Source organism: Hyperolius riggenbachi, chromosome 5 (genome assembly GCF_040937935.1).
Source record: "Hyperolius riggenbachi isolate aHypRig1 chromosome 5, aHypRig1.pri, whole genome shotgun sequence".
Lineage (NCBI taxonomy): Eukaryota > Metazoa > Chordata > Amphibia > Anura > Hyperoliidae > Hyperolius > Hyperolius riggenbachi.
The window spans coordinates 4,966,525-4,986,410 of record NC_090650.1 but is presented as its reverse complement, the minus strand read 5'-3'; the positions used below and the strand labels follow the sequence as shown (position 1 = coordinate 4,986,410).

The 19,886-nt window shown below is 46.2% G+C and overlaps 1 protein-coding gene across 1 annotated transcript in view; it reads left to right on the top strand.

Moving 5' to 3' along the window:
• Positions 1 to 19,886, top strand: part of LOC137518529 (serum paraoxonase/arylesterase 2-like) — a 59,311-nt gene that overhangs the window by 6,718 nt on the left and 32,707 nt on the right. The window contains exons 2-4 of the mRNA XM_068236510.1: positions 821 to 891; positions 16,623 to 16,678; positions 16,762 to 16,930. Of these exons, the coding sequence (XP_068092611.1) occupies positions 821 to 891; positions 16,623 to 16,678; positions 16,762 to 16,930 (296 nt within the window). The remainder of the gene's footprint in view (positions 1 to 820; positions 892 to 16,622; positions 16,679 to 16,761; positions 16,931 to 19,886) is intronic.

Here is a 19,886-nt window from a genome sequence, read left to right as displayed (position 1 = left end):
TCTACGAACTTGTGGACTCCTGCAAAGGAGCGGAAAGATAAACCTTTCCCATAAGATGTAGATCTCGCTGTCTGTGAGTGATCATCTCGACAAATGAATTACTAGGTTCTCAATCTTCCCCATCTGATAGACGGGAGTTACAAGATTATAAGATTTACAAGTGCTTATAATCGTTATTTTTCCATTATACCAGTAAGCCAACATAGGCAATATGGGGTGATTTGTATGTGTATAGATATTTATCCATTATACCACAGGGCCCTTAGGAGCCCTACTATACAGTCCACAGAGCTCTTAGGAGGCAGCATATACTATTATAGCCATATTTTTCCATTATACCGCAGAACCGGCCTGAGGAACCACAGAAAGATTTTAAAAGGATTTCTCAGAATTTTGAAGAAGTTGATATTCTTTTTACTATATGAAAGCATGTATCCTCACAGTCGGCAACACAATCTCTGACTACAAGATTAAGGGCCTGTACACACTGCTGGGTTTGGGCTGTGTTTTTAAAATCGCATGCGTTTTTTAATCTTTTACAAAATCATGAAAATCGCGAAGACCTGTACACACTGATGCGATGCAATTATTCTATTTTCATGAAGGCTTTGAGATTAAAAATCGCATGTGATTTTAAATTGCAGCGCAAATGCATGCAGTGTGTACAGCCCTTAATACCCATATGATATAGCTGCTTGCCATTGCATACTGTACTTATTGCATTGGAGAAGCCGCTCTGTGAATGTGGTGAAATGTCTCCAGAACATACAAAGATGTCAGCCCAAAACGGTTTTATTTTTTTCTGCTATTATTTCTGCAGACGCAGAAGTGGATTCTACAAGGAGGTGGAGCCGGTACATCTTCCGAACTGTCAGTTGATAAAAGGAATGGGTGAGTATGTGACATGCAGGGACAAGTTATGGAATCGTAGGGTTGTGGAACAAACTTACAGCAGATTTTACATTGCTATTGAATGTGAATAGGAAGCTATGGCATCACTCACACTATGTTCATATTTGATGCAACCATTCCAGAGAATTTCCCCTTGGGAAAACACATGACCCAGAGATCTGTGCACAAAGTATGGAGCTACCAGCAAAGTGTGAGTTACTTCCCCAGCACAGAGCCATCCCCTGACCCCGCCCACTCTGGAATACAGGAAGGAGGTGGGTGGGTTCAGCTTTGCAGTCATAGTAAAGGATTGGCTGTTGCCCCTCCCTCCTCCGCAAGATAAGTAATTAAAAAAAAATGAATAGTGCAAACATGGTTTATGTGCAATTTGTGATATACTGTAGATATAAAGATGCAAGCTGGCACTGCAGTATATAATGCTTAAGTGTTTGTCAGAAGTATGTGGTGCTTCTGGAGGTAGTGGCCCTTGTTGTGTAACTTTAATAAGTGTCTGAGTGAGTCCTGCTCCTGGACTTAAGCTGACAAGTATGCAAATATTGAAAGACATCGAAGAAACGTTTGTTCAGCACCACTTCTTTACACTTAAAGAGACTCTGAAGCGAAAAAAAAAATGATGATATAATGATTTACAGGCCCGGATTTATATCACAGGAGCCCATAGGCACAGATATCCTGGCTCCCTAGACTCCGCCCTCCATGCATGCAGGCCCAGATTTACATCACAGGAGCCTATAGGCACAGATGTCCTGGCACCCTAGACTCCGCCCTCCATGCATGCAGGCCAAGATTTACATCACAGGAGCTTATAGGCACAGATATCCTGGCACCCTAAACTCCGCCCTCCACAAACCCCCACCGAACTGCACCGCCACAAGTGTGCTGGCTCACCCAGCTGGGACTTCTCCCTTACCAGTCATAGGTAGCTACAGGTGTTCCCTAGCATTAGGTAGCCAGCTAGTGGTGCCCCGACTGAAGGGAGATCTTGTCAGTGGATTGCCGAGAGCCAAGTGACTAAACTCTCATTTAGGTTCTGCTTGGGACTCAGGAAAGGAGGGAGGCACGAAGGGATGGGGGTGAGCTGCCCCTCCATCATCAGGCGCCTGTAGGTGCGTGCCTACGCTGCCTTATGGTAAATCTGGCCCTGATGATGTGTAGGTGTTGTACAGCTAAAAAAGAAAACATTAGGAGCAGAGAAATAAGTCTAATATTGTTTCCAGTACAGGAGGAGTTAAGAAACTCCAGTTGTTATCTATGGAAAAGAGTCACTGAGCTCCACGACTTTCAAAGTTGCAGAGAGCTCTGTCTTCTGAAGCTTGTTATCTCAACTGTCAGTCACTGTATTTTCTTTTCTCTCCAGAGGACAGGTCAATAGTTCACTGGCCTGCTCTGTAAGATCATTTAGAATGCTGAGTAGTGTGCAAACTGCAAATATTAGAGAATGATGCAATTTTATAAAAAAAACACTATATAACTGAAAATAAAAATATGAGAATATTTTCTTTGCTACTAATCTTCTAGTAATTATCCATCCTACACAACCAATTCATTATATCATCATTTTTTTCTCGCTTCAGTGTCTCTGTAAAACCGCTTTAATATCTAATGCTATTCATATGTGTATGGAAGTGTACAGTGTATGGAACCATAACTAAAACAGCTTCCCAGGTGCTTATGATGTGGCTGTGAGGCCCGCCTAGCAATTGTTTCGCATAATCCACGATTCAGAGGCTTTGTGGCAATTTATGATACAATCTACACACTATGGGCTCGATTCACAAAGCGGTGCTAACTGTTAGCACGCCTGTGAAAACCCCCTTAGCACGTCTAAACTAGCTTTTCGCGCACAAAACTTTACGCGCGCACTGCACAGAGCGCAGGGTGCTCCGCGCGAAGTGCCCATTAAAGCCTATGGGACTTAGCGCGCGCATAGAACTTTGCGCGCAAAACTTTGCGCGCGAACTGATTGAGATATTGGGCTCGATTCACAAAGCGGTGATAACCCAGTTAGCATGCCTAAAAGACTTTAGGCATGATAACCATTGCACCATGCTGGTGAAAAGCCAGTTTAGGCGTGATAAGTTTAGGTGTGATAAGTTTAGGTGTGATAAGTTTAGGCATGCTAAGTTTAGATAAGTTTAGATCGCTTGCAAAGTCCCGCACGCAAAGCAGCGGCATTAAACTTTATACAAAGTGCACCAGTCTTTGCTAGCGTAAAACTTTTGATCAGCTGTGCACTGCGGTGCTAACGCAGTTGGCGCTTAAACTTAGCATGCCTAAACTTATCACACCTAAACTTATCATGCCTAAACTTATCACACCTAAACTTATCACTCCTAAACTTATCATGCCTAAACTGAGTTTAGGCATGATAAAGGGCTTTTCACCAGCGTGCTAACTGTTAGCACCGCTTTGTGAATCAGGCCCCTTCAGTGCTAACCTACTTAGCACCCTGGTTAGCACGTCTAAAGACTTTAGGGGCTTGATTCACAAAAGAGTGCTAACTGTTAGCACGGCCGTTTTCGCGCGAATTTCCGCATTGCGCGCGATCGCGAATTTTCGTGCGAAACGATAACGTTTTCGCGCGCAAACGCGAATTTTCGCGCGAAAACGATATCGATTTCGCGGGAAAATTCGCGTTTGCGCGCGAAAACATTATCGTTTCACGTGAAAATTCGCGATCGCGCGCAATGCGAAAATTCGCGCGAAAACGGCCGTGCTAACAGTTAGCACTCTTTTGTGAATCAAGCCCTAGACGTGCTAAGTAGGTTAGCACTGCTTTGTGAATCAAGCCCCTTAGGCGTGATAACCATTGCACCACGCTGGTGAAAAGCCAGTTTAGGTGTGATAAGTTTAGGCATGATAAGTTTAGGTGTGATAAGTTTAGGCATGCTAAGTTAAGATAAGTTTACATCGCGCGCAAAGTCCCGCACGCAAAGCAGCGCCATTAAACTCTATGCAAAGTGCACCAGACTTTGCTAGTGCAAAACTTTTGATCAGCTGTGCACTGCGGTGCTAACCCAGTTGGTGCTTAAACTTATCATGCCTAAACTTATCACACCTAAACTTATCACGCCTAAACTTATCACACCTAAACTTATCACACCTAAACTTATCATGCCTAAACTTATCATGCCTAAACTTATCACACCTAGGGCTCGATTCACAAAGCGGTGCAAAGTGTTAGCACCGTGGTGAAAAGGCCCTTATAAAGCCTAAAGTCACTTTAGGCATGATAAGAAGAAACTCGCGCGAAGTTGCCGCGCGTACGCGCGTAAGTGCGTGCGCGAAAGTGCGCGCGCAACACCCGACGCTTCGCGCGAAGCTCCCATTAAACCCTATGGGACTTTGCGCGCGCTCTCACGCGCTTACGCGCGGTAACTTCGCGCGAAGAGCAGGAAAAATCGGTGATAACTCAGTGGTGAAAAGGTTATCACGCCTAAAGTCTTTTAGGCGTGATAACTGGGTTATCACCGCTTTGTGAATCGAGGCCCTAAACTTATCACGCCTAAACTTATCACGCCTAAACTTATCACACCTAAACTTATCATGCCTAAACTTATCACACCTAGGGCTCGATTCACAAAGCGGTGCTAACAGTTAGCACCCTGGTGAAAAGCCCTTTATCATGCCTAAACTCAGTTTAGGCATGATAAGTTTAGGTGTGATAAGTTTAGGGGCTCGATTCACCAAGCGGTGCAAAGTGTTAGCACCGTGGTGAAAAGGCCCTCTTCACGCCTAAAGTCACTTTAGGCATGATAAGAAGGGCTTCGCGCGAAGTTTCCGCGCGTAAAGTTTTGCGCGCGCTCCCGCGTGCGTGCGCGCGAAGCGCCCCGCACTTCGCGCGATGCGCCCATTAAACCCTATGGGACTTTGCGCGCGCGCCTGTGCGGGTGCGCGCGCAAAACTTTGCGCGCGATAACTTCGCGCGAAGTGCAGGCAAAAACGGTGCTAACTCAGTGGTGAAGAGGTCATCACGCCTAAAGTCCTTTAGGCGTGATAACTGGGTTAGCACCGCTTGGTGAATCGAGCCCTAGGTGTGATAAGTTTAGGCATGATAAGTTTAAGCGCCAACTGCGTTAGCACCGCAGTGCACAGCTGATCAAAAGTTTTAGGCTAGCAAAGACTGGTGCACTTCGTATAAAGATTAATGGCGCTGCTTTGCGTGCGGGACTTTGCAAGCGATCTAAACTTATCTAAACTTATCATGCCTAAACTTATCACACCTAAACTGGCTTTTCACCAGCATGGTGCAATGGTTATCATGCCTAAAGTCTTTTAGGCGTGCTAACTGGGTTAGCACCGCTTTGTGAATCGAGCCCCTAAACTTATCACACCTAAACTTATCACGCCTAAACTTATCACGCCTAAACTTATCACACCTAAACTTATCACGCCTAAACTTATCACGCCTAAACTTATCACGCCTAAAAACTTATCACACCTAAACTTATCATGCCTAAACTTATCACACCTAAACTTATCACGCCTAAACTTATCACGCCTAAACTTATCACACCTAAACTTATCATGCCTAAACTTATCACACCAGGGGCTCGATTCACAAAGCGGTGCTAACTCAGTTAGAGACTTTAAGGGCTTGATTCACAAAGCGGTGCTAACAGTTAGCACCCTGGTGAAAAGCCCTTTATCATGCCTAAACTCAGTTTAGGCATGATAAGTTTAGGAGTGATAAGTTTAGGTGTGATAAGTTTAGGCATGATAAGTTTAGGTGTGATAAGTTTAGGCATGCTAAGTTTAGTTAAGTTTAGATCGCTTGCAAAGTCCCGCACGCAAAGCAGCGCCATTAAACTTTATACGAAGTGCACCAGTCTTTGCTAGCGTAAAACTTTTGATCAGCTGTGCACTGCGGTGCTGACGCAGTTGGCGCTTAAACTTATCACACCTAAACTTATCACACCTAAACTTATCATGCCTAAAGTTATCACACCTAAACTTATCACACCTAAACTTATCATGCCTAAACTGAGTTTAGGCATGATAAAGGGCTTTTCACCAGGGTGCTAACTGTTAGCACCGCTTTGTGAATCAGGCCCCTAGGGCTCGATTCACCAAGCGGTGCTAACCCAGTTATCACGCCTAAAGGACTTTAGGCGTGATGACCTCTTCACCACTGAGTTAGCACCGTTTTTGCCTGCACTTCGCGCGAAGTTATCGCGCGCAAAGTTTTGCGCGCGCACCCGCACAGGCGCGCGCGCAAAGTCCCATAGGGTTTAATGGGCGCATCGCGCGAAGTGCGGGGCGATTCGCGCGCACGCACGCGGGAGCGCGCGCAAAACTTTACGCGCGGAAACTTCGCGCGAAGCCCTTCTTATCATGCCTAAAGTGACTTTAGGCGTGAAGAGGGCCTTTTCACCACGGTGCTAACACTTTGCACCGCTTGGTGAATCGAGCCCCTAAGCTTATCACACCTAAACTTATCACGCCTAAACTTATCACGCCTAAACTTATCACACCTAAACTTATCACGCCTAAACTTATCACGCCTAAACTTATCATGCCTAAACTTATCACACCTAAACTTATCACGCCTAAACTTATCACGCCTAAACTTATCACACCTAGGGCCTGATTCACAAAGCGGTGCTAACAGTTAGCACGCTGGTGAAAAGCCCTTTATCATGCCTAAACTCAGTTTAGGCATGATAAGTTTAGGAGTGATAAGTTTAGGTGTGATAAGTTTAGGCATGATAAGTTTAGGTGTGATAAGTTTAGGCATGCTAAGTTTAAGCGCCAACTGCGTTAGCACCGCAGTGCACAGCTGATCAAAAGTTTTACGCTAGCAAAGACTGGTGCACTTTGTATAAAGTTTAATGGCGCTGCTTTGCGTGCGGGACTTTGCAAGCGATCTAAACTTATCTAAACTTAGCATGCCTAAACTTATCACACCTAAACTTATCACACCTAAACTTATCACGCCTAAACTGGCTTTTCACCAGCATGGTGCAATGGTTATCATGCCTAAAGTCTTTTAGGCATGCTAACTGGGTTAGCACCGCTTTGTGAATCGAGCCCCTAAACTTATCATGCCTAAACTTATCACACCTGGGGCTCGATTCACCAAGCGGTGCAAAGTGTTAGCACCGTGGTGAAAAGGCCCTCTTCACGCCTAAAGTCACTTTAGGCATGATAAGAAGGGCTTCGCGCGAAGTTTCCGCGCGTAAAGTTTTGCGCGCGCTCCCGCGTGCGTGCGCGCGAAGCGCCCCGCACTTCGCGCGATGCGCCCATTAAACCCTATGGGACTTTGCGCGCGCGCCTGTGCGGGTGCGCGCGCAAAACTTTGCGCGCGATAACTACGCGCGAAGTGCAGGCAAAAACGGTGCTAACTCAGTGGTGAAGAGGTCATCACGCCTTGGGCTCGATTCACCAAGCGGTGCAAAGTGTTAGCACCGTGGTGAAAAGGCCCTCTTCACGCCTAAAGTCACTTTAGGCATGATAAGAAGGGCTTCGCGCGAAGTTTCCGCGCGTAAAGTTTTGCGCGCGCTCCCGCGTGCGTGCGCGCGAAGCGCCCCGCACTTCGCGCGATGCGCCCATTAAACCCTATGGGACTTTGCGCGCGCGCCTGTGCGGGTGCGCGCGCAAAACTTTGCGCGCGATAACTTCGCGCGAAGTGCAGGCAAAAACGGTGCTAACTCAGTGGTGAAGAGGTCATCACGCCTAAAGTCCTTTAGGCGTGATAACTGGGTTAGCACCGCTTGGTGAATCGAGCCCTAGGTGTGATAAGTTTAGGTGTGATAAGTTTAGGCATGCTAAGTTTAGATAAGTGTAGATAGCGTGCAAAGTCCCGCACGCAAAGCAGTGCCATTAAACTCTATGCGAAGTGCACCAGACTTTGCTAGCGCAAAACTTTTGATCAGCTGTGCACTGCGGTGCTAACCCAGTTGGTGCTTAAACTTATCACTCCTAAACTTATCATGCCTAAACTTATCATGCCTAAACTGAGTTTAGGGGCCTGATTCACAAAGCGGTGCTAACAGTTAGCACCCTGGTGAAAAGCCCTTTATCATGCCTAAACTCAGTTTAGGCATGATAAGTTTAGGTGTGATAAGTTTAGGTGTGATAAGTTTAGGCATGATAAGTTTAGGTGTGATAAGTTTAGGCATGATAAGTTTAAGCGCCAACTGCGTTAGCACCGCAGTGCACAGCTGATCAAAAGTTTTGCGCTAGCAAAGTCTGGTGCACTTCGTATAAAGTTTAATGGCGCTGCTTTGCGTGCGGGACTTTGCAAGTGATCTAAACTTATCTAAACTTATCATGCCTAAACTTATCACACCTAAACTTATCATGCCTAAACTTATCACACCTAAACTGGCTTTTCACCAGAGTGGTGCAATGGTTATCATGCCTAAAGTCTCTAACTGGGCTAGCACCTCTTTGTGAATCGAGCCCTAGGCATGATAAAGGACTTTTCACCAGCGTGCTAACTGTTAGCACCGCTTTGTGAATCAGGCCCCTAAACTTATCACACCTAAACTTATCACACCTAAACTTATCACGCCTAAACTTATCACGCCTAAACTTATCATGCCTAAACTTATCACACCTAAACTTATCACGCCTAAACTTATCACGCCTAAACTTATCACACCTAGGGCTCGATTCACCAAGCGGTGCTAACCCAGTTATCACGCCTAAAGGACTTTAGGCGTGATGACCTCTTCACCACTGAGTTAGCACCGTTTTTGCCTGCACTTCGCGCGAAGTTATCGCGCGCAAAGTTTTGCGCGCGCACCCGCACAGGCGCGCGCGCAAAGTCCCATAGGGTTTAATGGGCGCATCGCGCGAAGTGCGGGGCGCTTCGCGCGCACGCACGCGGGAGCGCGCGCAAAACTTTACGCGCGGAAACTTCGCGCGAAGCCCTTCTTATCATGCCTAAAGTGACTTTAGGCGTGAAGAGGGCCTTTTCACCACGGTGCTAACACTTTGCACCGCTTGGTGAATCGAGCCCATCATGCCTAAACTTATCATGCCTAAACTTATCATGCCTAAACTGAGTTTAGGCATGATAAAGGGCTTTTCACCAGGGTGCTAACTGTTAGCACCGCTTTGTGAATCAAGCCCCTAAAGTCTCTAACTGGGTTAGCACCGCTTTGTGAATCGAGCCCTATATGGAACGTAGGGCTCGATTCACAAAGCGGTGCAAAGTGTTAGCACCGTGGTGAAAAGGCCCTCTTCACGCCTAAAGTCACTTTAGGCATGATAAGAAGAAACTCACGCGAAGTTGCCGCGCGTACGCGCGTACGCGCGTAAGTGCGCGCGCAACACCCGACGCTTCGCGCGAAGCTCCCATTAAGCCCTATGGGACTTTGCGCGCGCTCTTACGCGCGTACGCGCGAACGCGCGTACGCGCGGTAACTTCGCGCGAAGAGCAGGAAAAATCGGTGATAACTCAGTGGTGAAAAGGTCATCACTGGGTTATCACCGCTTTGTGAATCGAGCCCGTAGTGTGTTGTTTGTTTTCCTCTCTAGACTATAACGTGGTGTGGTGGCGGGTTTACACAATGCCTCAGGCGCTATATCCGATACTACAGATTTTCTGTTAACCCCTTGTTTGCCTGATGAAGCAGGCTTGACCTGCGAAACGCGTTGCAATTGCCAATTGGGGTATCGTATAATAAATGTGTTTATTTATATAAGAACAGGACGTCTGTCTGTTTGTGGAGGCAGTCCCACCACTTCCTCCAAAACAATTTTAGAATTTTTATGAATTTTTATCCTGCTGGCGCCTCTGTACACATCACATATCCATTGCGTCCACTCCTGGTGGATGGGAGTGCTACCTCTTTTTCCTAATTCTACAGAGAGCGACTTTTTAGCCCTGAGTGAGGACAGGCTTTATCTCCTCACCTGCCTTTATAGTGGTTACCTGGACGGTAACCCATGTTTGTGAGTATAATCTTTCTCACTTTACATATTTACCAACCATTCTTGACATACTGCACCATATTGGGCTCTTGGTTTTCCATTTTATGACTTCATAGTAGAAAATAATCTTATTTCTCAGCATCAACATGGGTTTACTAAAGACAGGTCCTGTTTGACTAACATGCTCAGCTTTTATGAGGTAGTGAATGCTAATATGGATATTGGGAATGCTGTAGATGTGATATACTTGGACTTTGCAAAGGCCTTCGACACTGTTCCCCACAGAAGTCTGGTGCAAAAGTTGAGGATGCAAGGACTGGGGAAGAGTCTGTGTGCTTGGATAGGGAACTGGCTAATGGACAGAAAACAAAGAGTTGTGGTCAATGGATCGTACTCAAAATGGGAGACTGTTAGCAGTGGGGTCCCACAGGGGTCTGTACTGGATCCAGTGCTCTTCAATTTATTTATTAATGACCTAGTAGATGCAGTAGTGAGCAATGTTGCAATCTTTGCAGATGATACAAAATTGTGCAGAATCATCAACTCTCAGGAAGATAGTGTCATATTGCAACAGGATCTGGATAGGATGGCTATATGGGCACATACATGGCAGATGAAATTCAATGTTGACAAATGTAAAGTCATGCATTTTGGTCGTACCAATGGTCTAGCACCATACAAAATAAATGGGATACAGTTGGGGACATCAAACTTGGAGAAGGACTTAGGAGTACTCATCGACAACAAGTTAAATAATCATACTCAATGCCAAGCCGCTGCAGCTAAAGCGAACAAAATTTTGGGATGCATTAAAAGGGAAATAAAAACTCGAGATGCCCGATAATATTGCCCCTGTTTAACTCTCTAGTAAGGCCACATCTGGAATATGGAATTCAGTTCTGGGCACCACATTACAAAAAAGATATTGCAGTTTTAGAGCAGGTACAGAGACGAGCTACAAAATTGATAAGTGGGATGGAAGGTCTCGCTTACCAAGAAAGGTTAGATAAACTGGGTTTATTTAGTCTAGAGAAAAGACGCCTTAGAGGAGATCTAATTAACATGTATAAATACATCAGAGGGCAATATAATAGCTTGGCGGATGAGCTTTTTGTCCCTAGGCCTTCTCAAAGGACTAGAGGACATGAGATGCGCATGGAGGAAAAACGTTTTAGCCATTTATTTAGGAAAGGGTTCTTTACAGTAAGAGTGATTAAGATGTGGAATGCATTGCCACAGGAAGTCATTATGGCAAACTCTATACCTGCATTTAAAGGGGGCTTAGATGCTTTCCTTGCGTTGAAAGACATCCATGGCTACAATTACTAGGTAATGCCTAATGTTGTTGATCCAGGGATTTTATCTGATTGCCATCTGGAGTCGGGAAGGAATTTTTCCCTTTTGGGGCTAATTGGACCATGCCTGGTAGGGTTTTTTCGCCTTCCTCTGGATCAGCAGGGATATGTGAGGGAGCAGGCTGGTGTTGTACCTCTGGATCAGCAGGGATATGTGAGGGAGCAGGCTGGTGTTGTACCTTCCTCTGGATCAGCAGGGATATGTGAGGGTGCAGGCTGGTGTTGTACCTTCCTCTGGATCAGCAGGGGTATGTGAGGGAGCAGGCTGGTGTTGTACCTTCCTCTGGATTAGCAGGGATATGTGAGGGTGCAGGCTGGTGTTGTGCCTTCCTCTGGATCAGCAGGGATATATGAGGGTGCAGGCTGGTGTTGTGCCTTCCTCTGGATCAGCAGGGATATGTGAGGGAGCAGGCTGGTGTTGTGCCTTCCTCTGGATCAGCAGGGATATGTGAGGGTGCAGGCTGGTGTTGTGCCTTCCTCTGGATCAGCAGGGGTATGTGAGGGAGCAGGCTGGTGTTGTACCTTCCTCTGGATTAGCAGGGATATGTGAGGGTGCAGGCTGGTGTTGTACCTTCCTCTGGATCAGCAGGGGTATGTGAGGGAGCAGGCTGGTGTTGTACCTTCCTCTGGATTAGCAGGGATATGTGAGGGTGCAGGCTGGTGTTGTGCCTTCCTCTGGATCAGCAGGGATATATGAGGGTGCAGGCTGGTGTTGTGCCTTCCTCTGGATCAGCAGGGATATGTGAGGGAGCAGGCTGGTGTTGTGCCTTCCTCTGGATCAGCAGGGATATGTGAGGGAGCAGGCTGGTGTTGTACCTTCCTCTGGATCAGCAGGGGTATGTGAGGGAGCAGGCTGGTGTTGTACCTTCCTCTGGATTAGCAGGGATATGTGAGGGTGCAGGCTGGTGTTGTGCCTTCCTCTGGATCAGCAGGGATATATGAGGGTGCAGGCTGGTGTTGTGCCTTCCTCTGGATCAGCAGGGATATGTGAGGGAGCAGGCTGGTGTTGTGCCTTCCTCTGGATCAGCAGGGATATGTGAGGGTGCAGGCTGGTGTTGTGCCTTCCTCTGAATCAGCAGGGATATGTGAGGGTGCAGGCTGGTGTTGTGCCTTCCTCTGGATCAGCAGGGATATGTGAGGGAGCAGGCTGGTGTTGTACCTCTGGATCAGCAGGGATATGTGAGGGAGCAGGCTGGTGTTGTACTTTATACTGGTTGCACTCGATGGACGTATGTCTTTTTTCAACCAAAATAACTATGTAACTATGTAACTATGTAACAGCGCTTCTCGCGCACTCCGGCAACTTAAAGATCTAATTAAGAAGATAGCGTGTCACATCGATAAGTCTCCCGGGCCTAGTGCTCTCGTTTCTAGGTACCGTCCGGGGCGTCCCGCTCTCTCGGTTCCTAGCACTCCCCAGGTCCTTCCGCCTTCCACCGCTCTCACGTGACAAGCGTACTGGCTCCGCCCTACACGTTTCATCATCAAGACTCATCATTCCTATACACTGCTGGCTATCCCAGCCCCACCCACACACTTATTACATCACTGTACAGAGACTAGGCAGTGATGTCACTCTATGCAGCATTGTGCATGTCTGGTGTGTCTTCTTCTCAAAGTCAGCAGCTCCATTCTGCTGAATGGAGCTGCTGACTTTAGGAAAAAGTCGCCCTGTGTAATACAAGTAACTATGGAAAGATGGATATCATTTTAAAGCTCTCTTTCTCCTCTTTCTGACGACACATAAATCGTCGCCCTACGCCTTTTAGTTTTCTCTATTTTCGCGATCGAAATCGCGGCTGCGGCAATTTCGAAAACTAAAAGGCGTAGGGCGACGGTTTATATATCATTGGAAAGAGGAGAAAGAGAGCTTTAAACTGATATGCATCTTTCCATAGTTTCTGCACTGCTCGGTGTCCCTTTAATGCCATTCATAGGGCTTGAACATGAAGCCTACTAACCAGATTTAAACCAACCGACATTAATCAACCTTGAAAAATGGGAGGGTGTGTGAGGGAGAGGCCCCTACAGATAGGTCACCAATGTTATGGACCACGCGGTTAGCATTGCTCTGAGAACAAATCCCCAAACTGGCGGCTTTCACATCCCCTGGGTCGGGTGATGGGGGTTGGAAGAGGCATGCGCTGTATAGAAAAAATCTTTTTAATATTAGTCTAGTGAGTCTTATAAAATGCAAACATTGTGGATGTTTCTGGTAAAGGCAAGTCCCTCACAAGTGCTGATAGCACAACCATTACAGTCTATACGCCGTGCATGCACATGGCCGGTTTCTGCATAGTAAATTAGCATGTGGTTTGCCAGGTTTGGCCGTACACCCCTTCATGATGCTTTTGTGGTTCAGCCTCCTGTATATGTTTGATCCTCAGATTTCTTTCAGCTATATCTATAATCAGGACTGTAAGAGACATGGGGCTTGATTCACAAAGCGATGCTAACCTACTTAGCACGTCTAAAGTCTTTAGACGCGCTAACCAGGGTGCTAAGTAGGTTAGCACCGGATTTCTCAATCAGATCGCGCGCTAACTTTGCGCGCGCAAAGTTTTACGTGGGCAAAGTTTTTACGTGCGCTAAGTCCCATAGGCTTTAATGGGCACTTCGCGTGGAGTGCCCTGCGCTCTGTGCAATACGCGCGTAAAGTTTTATGCGCGAAAAGCTTGTTTAGACGTGCTAAGGGGGTTTTCACAGGCGTGCTAACAGTTAGCACCGCTTTGTGAATCAAGCCCATGGTCGGCTTCCTGTGCCGGATTGGCTGGCAGGCTCGCCGGTAATGTGCTGCCTGTACTTCCAGCGGTGGGTATTCAGGGAGGGTCTCTCTGCAGAGGGGCACCGGCAGGTGGCAGGGGAAGCCGGCTAATGAGCTGCAGAAGATAAATGCCAGAAGGAATCAGGAAGCCTGAGCCGCCATTGTGTAATGTGACCCTAAACTGAACTACGGCAATAAAGGGAGTGCAGAATTATTAGGCAAATGAGTATTTTGACCACATCATCCTCTTTATGCATGTTGTCTTACTCCAAGCTGTATAGGCTCGAAAGCCTACTACCAATTAAGCATATTAGGTGATGTGCATCTCTGTAATGAGAAGGGGTGTGGTCTAATGACATCAACATCCTATATCAGGTGTGCATAATTATTAGGCAACTTCCTTTCCTTTGGCAAAATGGGTCAAAAGAAGGACTTGACAGGCTCAGAAAAGTCAAAAATAGTGAGATATCTTGCAGAGGGATGCAGCACTCTTAAAATGGCAAAGCTTCTGAAGCGTGATCATCGAACAATCAATCGTTTCATTCAAAATAGTCAACAGGGTCGCAAGAAACATGTGGAAAAACCAAGGCGCAAAATAACTGCCCATGAACTGAGAAAAGTCAAGTGTGCAGCTGCCAAGATGCCACTTGCCACCAGTTTGGCCATATTTCAGAGCTGCAACATCACTGGAGTGCCCAAAAGCACAAGGTGTGCAATACTCAGAGACATGGCCAAGGTAAGAAAGGCTGAAAGACGACCACCACTGAACAAGACACACAAGCTAAAATGTCAAGACTGGGCCAAGAAATATCTCAAGATTGATTTTTCTAAGGTTTTATGGACTGATGAAATGAGAGTGAGTCTTGATGGGCCAGATGGATGGGCCCGTGGCTGGATTGGTAAAGGGCAGAGAGCTCCAGTCCGACTCAGACGCCAGCAAGGTGGAGGTGGAGTACTGGTTTGGTCTGGTATCATCAAAGATGAGCTTGTGGGGCCTTTTCGGGTTGAGGATGGAGTCAAGCTCAACTCCCAGTCCTACTGCCAGTTTCTGGAAGACACCTTCTTCAAGCAGTGGTACAGGAAGAAGTCTGCATCCTTCAAGAAAAACATGATTTTCATGCAGGACAATGCTCCATCACACGCGTCCAAGTACTCCACAGCGTGGCTGGCAAGAAAGGGTATAAAAGAAGAAAGACTAATGACATGGCCTCCTTGTTAACCTGATCTGAACCCCATTGAGAACCTGTGGCCCATCATAAAATGTGAGATTTACAAGGAGGGAAAACAGTACACCTCTCTGAACAGTGTCTGGGAGGCTGTGGTTGCTGCTGCACGCAATGTTGATGGTGAACAGATCAAAACACTGACAGAATCCATGGATGGCAGGCTTTTGAGTGTCCTTGCAAAGAAAGGTGGCTATATTGGTCACTGATTTGTTTTTGTTTTGTTTTTGAATGTCAGAAATGTATATTTGTGAATGTTGAGATGTTATATTGGTTTCACTGGTAAAAATAAATAATTGAAAAGGGTATATATTTGTTTTTTGTTAAGTTGCCTAATAATTATGCACAGTAATAGTCACCTGCACACACAGATATCCCCCCCTAAAATAGCTAAAACTAAAAACAAACTAAAAACTACTTTCAAAAATATTCAGCTTTGATATTAATGAGTTTTTTGGGTTCATTGAGAACATGGTTGTTGTTCAATAATAAAATTATTCCTCAAAAATACAACTTGCCTAATAATTCTGCACTCCCTGGATATTGTGACCACATAATAATAAATAGCGGCATTAGAAGCTCCCCTCAGTGAAATCTGCATGAGAAAATAACTTTGTTTAGAACAGGGGTCCCCAAACTTTTTCGGGCAAGGGAGGGGTAAACTTGCTTCAGACTGCTGGGGGGCGGGAACATGCATAAAATGAGTGAATCATTGAATCTAGGTATTGATTCCCCCCAAGCATGCCCTGAGGTGAACTCCCAGCAGCAGCCATTCAGTCATGTGGGGCCTGTGGAATGTCTTTGTGCAGCAGACAGTGAAGCATATCCAGGTGACAACCTGCCATCCAGTTGGACAGCAGTGTCACCTGATGCAGAATTGGACTGGAAGCCAGCGAATGACTGCTCACTGGCTTCTACAGTATGTGGATGGGTGGTACCAGCACTGCTATTCTATATGCGGGCCGCTGATATTTAATGGTGCAGTGGGCAGCATCTATAAGTTATACATTTTGTGTTTAGGGGCCATTGAAAAAGCCTCGGAGGGCCGCTTTTGGCCCGCGGCCTTAGTTTAAGTACCACTGCTTTAGAAGATGTATCTTTGGAGTGTCAGAAGGAAGTTCTCTGGTGTCAGGAGCAAGTTCCTCCCCTCTGACCTTTCAACCCTCCTTATTGGTTCTCTTCTCTAATATGGCAGAAGGCTTCACAGACCAACAGAGATCTCAGCTTAGTCCCACACTGCACATTATATCCCCTCAAATCTCTGTAACTGCTGGAAATGTACTCAAACTCTAATCTAGTTTATTTTCAAATGTTACTCTATCTAATTTATTATAAAACATTTGCTTCATATTGCCCAGACTAGTTCCGGTCGCAGGAGATGAGGTGCGTGTATGGAGGGTACTTTTAGTTAGACATACAGTAATTAGGCATTTTCAGAGAAAGTGCGGAGATATTGGAATAACAATGGTCTTTGTTTGTCCGCAGAGTACGGCTCGGAGGATATTCACCTTCTCCCCAGCGGACTGGCGTTTGCCAGCACTGTAAGCACCGATAGACGCCATATTTGTGTAGGTCATTAGTGCTGGTCTATCAGGCCCGGGTAACGGCTGCTCTCTCTTTCTAGGGCATTAAAATGCCTCCGATGAAGAGTTTTGCACCCGACAGACCTGCAGAAATATTACTGATCGATCTGAACGAGGAAACGATCCATCCAATATCACTGCCGATCAGTGGAGGATTTGACGTGTCTTCTCTTAATCCTCATGGACTCAGCGCATACACCGATGAGAAAGGTGAGATTTGGTGACATAGATCTATTCACGTGAATCACTCATACCTGAAATTAGAATGATGAATGTAGACAGGGGTGGGTGGAGCCATGATTGTAGACAGGGATAAGTGGAGCCATGATGATTGTAGACAGGGATGGGTGGAGCCATGATGATTGTAGACAGGCATGGTTGGAGCCATGATGACTGTAGATGTGGATGCGTGGAGCCATGATGATTATAGACAGAGATGGGTAGAGCCATGATGATTATAGACGGGTGGGTGGAGCAATGATAATTGCAGACAGGAATGGGTGGAGCCATGATGACTGTAGATATGGATGGGTGGAGCCATGATGATTATAGACAGGGATGGGTGGAGCCATGATGATTAGAGACAGGCATGGGTGAAGCCATGATGATTGTAGACAGGGATGGGTGGAGCCATGATGATTGTAGACAGGCGTGGTTGTAGCCATGATGACTGCAGATGTGGATGGGTGGAGCCATGATGATTATAGACAGGGATGGGTGGAGCCATGATGATTATAAACAGGGATGGGTGGAGCCATGATGATTATAGACAGGGCTGGGTGGAGCCATGATGATTATAGACGGGTGGGTGAAGCAATGATAATTGCAGACAGGAATGGGTGGAGCCATGATGACTGTAGATGTGGATGGGTGGAGCCATGATGATTGTGACAAATTCACTCCTCCCTCCCTCTAAAATCTCTGGCTAGTAACCTCCTCCTCCTCCTGCCGAGACTGAGCTCCCATAAGCCTTTGGTACATGAGTCTGAGAACGCCAAGGCACTCTAAAGCTGTGGGCGGGGCTTGTTTAGTTTATAGGGAATTAGAGTATTAAAACAAAACAAAAAAGTATTTGGCTTGAGGAATGCCCTATAAACTATATGAAAGGAACACAATTATGCAGTGAGTAAAAGTTTATCTCAGATCCACTTTCATTTATAGCAGTATCAGGTAGACTTTGTGTCTCCTTCCAACCAAGTCTCAGACTTCAAATCAAGTTATTAATAGAGTTGGGCCGAACGGTTCGCCGGCGAACGGGGTTCGTGCGAACTTCGGTGGTTCGCGTGCGGGTGTCGCAGGCGAACGTTTGCGGAAGTTCGCTTCGCTTGGTTCGCTCTATAAAGCAAAATTTTTACCCTCCATTTCACTGTCAGCAGACATGTTATTGTCAAACACACTGCTATAGAACCCGCCCACCCTCCTTTCAAGCTAGGTCCTTTATACCATTTGACTCAGTTGTCTGCCTACACTAATTAGTTATGGGACAGCTGCTACACACTCTGCTAGGGAGATTTTAATTGGTCTCCCACCACCTCCCTCCTCCCTCCCCCAACCCTTCAACCCATTCCCTCCTCCCTCCTACCGGAGGGAGGAGGGTCTCTTCTGGCAGGGAATTATACTATTTTAAAAGCCAGTATACATCATACCATAGCTGGGAATCGAACCCAGATCTCACTGTGCAGTGGACACGTCACCCTAAGCACTGTACCACTACAGTAGTAAGTGAAGCTAGCCTAAAATGTACCATTAATGCTCAATGCAATAGAACCATTAGGTTGCTTAAAGGAGAACTGTAGTGAGAGGTATATGGAGGCTGCCATATTGATTTCCTTTTAAGCAATACCAGTTACCTGGCTATCCTGCAGATCCTCTGCCTCCAATACTTTTAGCCCTAGACCCTGAACAAGCATGCAGCAGATCTGGTGTTTGACATTTTTGTAAGATCTGACAAGATTAGCTGCATGCTTGTTTGTGGTGGGATTCACACGACAGTGGCTGGATAGTGTACTGGTTAAGGGTTCTGCCTTTGACATGGGAGACCAGGGTTCAAATCCTGGCTAGGTCAAGTACCTATTCAGTAAGGAGTTCAAAGCAAGACTCCCTAACACTGCAGGGTGGCCTCTTGAGCGTGTCCCTGTGGCTGCAGCTCTTGAGCACTTTGAGTCTGACAGGAGAAAAGCGCTATACAAATGTTTGGATTATTATTACTGCAGCCAAATAGATCAGCAGGGCTGCCAGGCAACTGGTATAGCTTAAAAGGAAATCAATATGGCAGCCTCAATATACCTCTCACTACAGTTCTCCTTTAAGCAACCTAATGGTTCTATTGCATTGAGCATTAATGGTACATTTTAGGCTAGCTTCACTTGCTACTGTAGTGGTACAGTGCTTAGGGTGACGTGTCCACTACACAGTGAGATCTGGGTTCGATTCCCAGCTATGGTATGATGTATACTGGCTTTTAAAATAGTATAATTCCCTGCCAGAAGAGACCCTCCTCCCTCGGAGGGAGGAGGGAGACCAATTAAAATCTCCCTAGCAGAGTGTGTAGCAGCTGTCCCATAACTAATTAGTGTAGGTATGCAAATGGTATAAAGGAACTTGCTTGGAGGAGGGAGGGTGGGTGGGTGGGTCCTTCAGCAGTGATGTGTATTTCACTCAATTAGGTGTGGCTCCAGGTATTAGAGCTTTTGAAACATGTTTTCTATCATTTTTCGCCTCCCCATTGAAGTCTATTGCGGTTCGCGAACTTGTTCGCGAACCGAACCTTTCGCGGAAGTTCGCGAACAGGGTTCGCGAACCTAAAATCGGAGGTTCGGCCCATCTCTAGTTATTAAGCATTCTTAAGCATTTAGATAAGAATCTTTTTGAAGCCAGTACCACTTCTACAGGTGTGGGCACCCCTGGTGTTTTGGAGCCTGTTAGGCTGGTAGAGGTCTGTCTTAATGATTTCTGTCATGGTCAATCTGAGATTGATGGTTACTTAACCTGGCAGGGGGTGCTTATATGGTGCTTATATGGCCAGGAAGGGACAATAACTTACAAATTTCACCTCTGTTCTGTGAGTTATATCTGGAAAGGTTAATTAACTTCTGTGTTGGAAAAGTTTACCTCTTTGTGTGAATGAGAGGACTTTGTGATTCTGTAATTGAAATAGGATTGTATG